At 46.5% G+C, this 5301-nt stretch overlaps 1 protein-coding gene across 2 annotated transcripts; it reads left to right on the top strand.

The window, feature by feature from the left end:
- Nucleotides 1–289: 289 nt before the first annotated feature.
- On the top strand, nucleotides 290–4212 carry LOC149328820 (uncharacterized). 2 transcript variants are annotated; one of them, XM_089561837.1, is made up of 3 exons: nucleotides 290–1042; nucleotides 3155–3314; nucleotides 3865–4212. In XM_089561837.1, the coding sequence occupies exons 1-3, from the start codon at nucleotides 818–820 to the stop codon at nucleotides 4182–4184; spliced, it is 705 nt and encodes a 234-aa protein (XP_089417963.1). In that variant the 5' UTR covers nucleotides 290–817; the 3' UTR covers nucleotides 4185–4212. The 2 variants fall into 2 exon arrangements, with proteins under 2 accessions (XP_089417963.1, XP_089417964.1); XM_089561838.1 differs by having other exon boundaries at nucleotides 3155–3269.
- The last annotated feature ends 1089 nt before the right edge of the window (nucleotides 4213–5301 follow it).

The raw sequence follows: 5301 nt of genomic DNA on the forward strand, positions 1-5301 counted from the left end.
GCCTAACTGTCTTGTGGAGCACATCAGCTGGCTCCTAGTCTTGTCTTGCCTGCAGCAAAATGGATGCGTGGTAAGAGATAAATGTGACCTTGTTTTATTTCTCAACGGTTTGGCACCTCCTGTGCCTAGCAAGAAACGTTTGGTCCACCTCTTTGTTGCATTTCGCTTGTCAGCTAAGGGCTATAATTCCATAAGGGCTATCTTTGTTGCAATTTTAATGCATTGATCCCTGCCAGCACTTGCAGTTAGAACAGATGTCTACCTCCAGCATATTGGCCAATGTGGGTGTTGCCGTAAGCAATACTTTCCAAATGGTGCAATGCTATATTAAGGGCACAGGCCTGCTCTCCTTTCTGGCTTCTATTAGCACATGCTTCTCATGACACTGGAAGAATCCATTTGCGACTAACTGCTGCCATCTCTGCCATGGTGCAATAGCAGTGGAAATGCCCATGAACCAATGTAAAAATTGGCGAAGCTCATAGACTGAGAAGTCCTTTACACAACAAGGCTGCATGTTCTGTGCTAGCTATCACACATAGAGCAGCTCCATTTCACCTAGGTGTTTGTCAGTGCATGGTGACATTTATGGCATTTAAATTAGGCTAGCAAGGAATAGAACATGAATTAGAAGTGTCTTGGAGGATAAAATTGGTGGAAGTTTAGGAGCATAGTACAGAGTGTGTTGCTGCCTACTGTTAGCCTCATATTGTTCTTTATTGTACCTCAGTGCGCAAATGATATTATTGCGCCCAGGTTAACCCTGCTCTCACTGAAATTGTTGATTGCTTCAGTTTCAGCTACCCTGCTGAAGCTGATGCGCCTGTTGCTGGAGGTCCGACAGCAGCAGTGCGACTTAATGCAGTGGTTACAAAGGCTGGAGGATCACGTGCTGCTGCGGTCAGACCGGCAGCTGGAGCAGAGGACTCGGCCAGTGTCCCCCTCGCCACCGCCTCCCACCCTTGCACTGCCCGCATTCTCCCCCGAGCAGTTGGACACTGCGGAAGCTGCCGTCCAGGACGACAGCGTGGCTGCTGGACTGGTGATTTAATGTTTCTGATAATTTGTGTCTGGAAAAAATGAATGCCTACTAACGAATTGCATGCATAATGTAATTCCGAGGTTTGTGAAGAAATCTTGAGCTCCAAGAGTATTTGCATGCCGTGCTCTGTGAATAACATGCTCTTCATAGATATAATTCCTACTGTTGTGCTGGAGTGTGCTGTCACAGTGTGTTTTGTTAATGTAAATGTCTTGTTCATGAAAGTTGCTTGCTGATATACACACTGGCTGTTTCAGTGAACATTTTCAGGAATTCCTAAGAATAGGGAGTTCAAAATAGAAGAAATATTTGCAGGTACACACGCACAGTTATGCAGTAAATTATGTCCACCACTGCTGAGAGATCGTTCCTCCAAAAAAAAAAATTGTTTTCCCATATCGAACTTGCGCTTCTTTAGGAATTTTTGAGAGTGTTCACTGGAACACCCTGTCGATTGCTTGTGTGGTGAGATTTACTGTTGGAAGCAAAAGTGGTACGCAATGCCCAGCCGGTAGCAGAGCTTGCAAAAACTGCATCACGTGTCGGGACAGCTGTTAGGGGACTCTCTTTATCTGCTCTTTGGCTCCTATCAATTTGTTGGGCTCAGTAGCAGTGCTGAACATGTGGTGCTCGCAATATTGCTTACGGCAAGTGCCAGTTGTCACATCAGGTTTCAGCCACGCAATGCAAAGAAAATGCCACCTGCGAGACTGCTGTCGCATCAGAGCGTTTAGGCGAGAAGGAGCGCTAAACAGCAAACAAAGCTACTGATGCTGGTTCTGTGCGAAGCATTGCACCTGTCACATCTTGTAGTAGCTTGGTATTTGGCGGTGCAGTCACAGGCTTTTTTGGGGCAGTTGCTCTCAGATGGTGTCACTCAATGTCATTCGATGTAGTTTTCCAGAGCTCTGCCGGTGGCCGGTCGTTGCATAACAGACTTGGTTCCAACAAATTTTTTTTCTCAGTCAAATATTTCTGTGATTACATTATTGTTTTACATCGATCAACAGCAAAAAAAAATCCCCTATGCTTTTGTTGCCTGTGGCTGCCTTTCTTCGTATGTGTCTCATAACGAGCCCCTCATTTTCCTTACATTTGTCATTTATTGTTGTGCTGTTTTAATTTAGTTCAGCAGTGGACTTTGTAGCTAACATTAAGGATGTTGTAAGGTCTGTTTTACAGGAAGCTGAGCTTTCGGTTAATATACTGTTGCATGAACTGCTGCGAACACAGCTGGAAGTTGGTCCTCTCTCAGCGCGTCTTTAATTTCGGCTAGGTTTCCCAAATAATGGGGCAGCTTTAACCCACCTCTTCCCTGTCTTTTGCTCACATTATGCACATTTCATTACTTAATCTGCTGCCAAAAACAAGCAACATCGTTTAATTAAATGTGGTTGCTAAGCACGCAGCTTTACTCAGGTGCTTGGGGACTTAAATAAGCGCCCTTTGTATAGCATTAATTAGACTGCTCAATTTCAGGGTAGTGAGCCCCGCCATGGTGGCTCAGTGGTTAGGGCACTCGACTGCTGAACCCAAAGACTCAGGTTCAAACCCAGCCGTGATGGCCAGTTTTCCATGGAGGCGAAAAGCAAGGCGCCCGTGTGCAGTGTGATGTCAGTGGCGCATGTTAAAGACCCCACGTGGTCGAAACTTCCGGAGCCCTCCACTATGGTGTCCCTCATCATAGCCTGAGTCACTTTGGAACTTTAAGTTCTACAAACCAAATCAATTTTAGCGTAACGGCTGTGCAGAGAAAACACATCCAGCACATAGATATCTGCAAAAAGCATTATAGTTATAATATAATAATGTCCAAGATGCAAAGCATAATGGGTAGGAGTTGGCCACCTTTGCTTAATCGCTAAAGTTTCCCTGCTCTTAGTAAACTGGGAAAAAAAAGAATGTCCATATTGGTGGTGTTGCTTTCTGCTGGTAGCAACTAGTCAAGCTATTGTATCATACAGAAATTATGCATTATGATTGTAGGTACTCGCATGGGCTGTTGACAGGTAGTCACACAATTGTCTTAGCTATTCGATTCTGCTAAACTAAATGAAATTATAATTGATGTTCGTGCCTAATAGCTTGTGCACCTGTGGTGTTTCTTTTCAGCGAAAGCAGCTGGTCCGCCTGGGGGGCAAGGGCCTGAGGGAGGTGGGCTCCAACATAATGACCGCCATCATGGGGTTGGCTGTACAGAGGATGTACAGCCTCCATGGCCGCAAGGGCAAGTGGTCATTTATTGCCCTGAAGTTATGCAAGGTGGCAACAAGTATGTTGTTGCAGTAGCTTTTAACTGAATTTTAAAAGATGAGTGGAAGAACATGCACCAGGTTCTGCTGCGCTTTGTTTTCTTTTCTTCTTTTCAGTTGATACTTTACCAGTTTTCTTTTTCATTACAGGTGAATATTTTGTTACTGTTTTTATGGGGGTAGTCATCTGCAGTTTTCTTCCATGTGCATCTGAAGATATATGAGTCAGCAGATGCCTTTCAAAGAAAGCCCTCCCATCAGTCACATCCATCTCTTGTCATGGATCGTAGTCGTGCCTTGTATCTGCCAGCCATTTGTGCTCCCATATGTTAGTAGTGCAAAGTGGTCGACCGTGATGTCGCAGCAGCTTTATACAGTTGGTTAGAAGAGCTTTCAGGTGGATTTTCTCCAAGTTGTATTTGGATACTGTAGTCCTTTCATTCTGGCACGCACTTTGAGTTAACATGTACTTGTGGCCTTTCCTGTTTTCTCTGTTGCTGAAATAATCTTGATTTCTGTGAACGAGCAAACTTTTTCTGCTGGCCTAAAATGAACGCTTATCTTATGCAGATGCCATCTGTGAGAAGACGGGGGCGGATGTGGTGGAAGCGCAGGGGTTTATTAGGAAGTGGTTGCCAGGTTCGGTGGACCGTGGCGGCGGACGCAAAAGGCGTTTTGCCGAAGCGTTTCTGCCAAGTACCGCTGCCGGCCTGGCAACCACTGCGAGCCCCTGTGCTTCAGCCCCCAGCACAGTGCCCTCCCTTCCCCAAGCGGCCCCCACCTCCCAGAAATCCTCCTCCTGCGCGGCCCTGGCTCCTTCCCAAGGTCCCGCCTCCTGCGCGGCCCTCGCAGGACTCGCGCAACCGCGCGTCCCCAGCCACGGTGCCTAATTATTTAATAAATTGTTTCTCAGTTGGATTCTTTCGTTGCCTCATTTTGTTGTGCATGTGTATAGAAGAGATGATTGCAGCTTTGCAATGCCAAAACCCATGGCTTTCCCAATGCAAACATTAACTGGAATGTGAATATTCGCTGAACTGGAAATGCAATGGTGGCATAAACTTCGGGCAAGCGTTAGCAGAAAGGCTGAACAGTGGCCTAATTGTGGTATGTCAAGCCGGTGTTGGTAGAGCGGCTGAAAGTGGGTACAATAGCGGCATGAATGTCGGTTCAGTGTTGGTAGAGCGGCTGAACAGTGGTCTGATAGTGGCATGAATGTCGGTTCAGTGTTGGTAGAGCGGCTGAACAGTGGTCTGAGAGTGGCATGAATGTCGGTTCAGTGTTGGTAGAGCGGCTGAACAGTGGTCTGAGAGTGGCATGAATGTCGGTTCAGTGTTGGTAGAGCGGCTGAACAGTGGTCTGATAGTGGCATGAATGTCGGTTCAGTGTTGGTCCGAACATCAGGCCAAGGTTGGAAAAAGTAACTTTTTGCCCCAATGCCGACGTCGGTACGACTTTCGAGCCGGTTTTGACCAGCATTATGCCAGCGTCGGTCCATTGTTGGTGTGCTGCTTGGGACCACTCAGGCGTATCGTTAGACGAACCACAAAATTCGTTTATGTATCAAAGTATTCACCGTTCACTCCCGTATTACGCAATGCCTTAGGGGGTCGCTAGGTTCGTTTGAGTGTCATCTGGCGCACCGTTTTGCAGCCACCGACACGCCTGTTGCCATCCCATACTGCTGTGTTACACAACGTAGTCCACATTATTTTGTGACTGTAATTATTTGTCCTAATTAACTAATTGTTCCTCAAATTTATTTAGCCTAATATGTGGTGTAAGGTGCTTGTAAAAGGCCTGAATTGATCGAACTGAACGAGCTCCCTCAGTGGCGCAGAGGTGTCGTGCCGGGCTCCTGACCCAAGGGACAGCGGTTTGATTGCGCTTTTCCACCTTTTCTTTTGAGCGAAACTTGTTTTCTATGTCACTAACCTCACAACTAATCATGATTTTCCAGCTTGGCAACGGGGACGCAGGGTTTTCTTCCTAAAGGAACCGTAGCAA

This window comes from Amblyomma mixtum, chromosome 9, assembly GCF_055824585.1.
Source record: "Amblyomma mixtum isolate Tamu chromosome 9, ASM5582458v1, whole genome shotgun sequence".
NCBI classification, from domain to species: Eukaryota; Metazoa; Arthropoda; class Arachnida; order Ixodida; family Ixodidae; genus Amblyomma; species Amblyomma mixtum.

What these genes read in the sequence shown, in the direction of transcription:
- LOC149328820 (XM_089561837.1), top strand. Translation starts at nt 818, where the DNA reads ATGCGCCTGTTGCTGGAGGTCCGACAGCAGCAGTGCGACTTAATGCAG. An exon ending in ACAGCGTGGCTGCTGGACTG is followed by an intron (nt 1,043 to 3,154) that starts GTGATTTAATGT and finishes GTTTCTTTTCAG; the next exon opens with CGAAAGCAGCTGGTCCGCCT. An exon ending in GTTATGCAAGGTGGCAACAA is followed by an intron (nt 3,315 to 3,864) that starts GTATGTTGTTGC and finishes TATCTTATGCAG; the next exon opens with ATGCCATCTGTGAGAAGACG.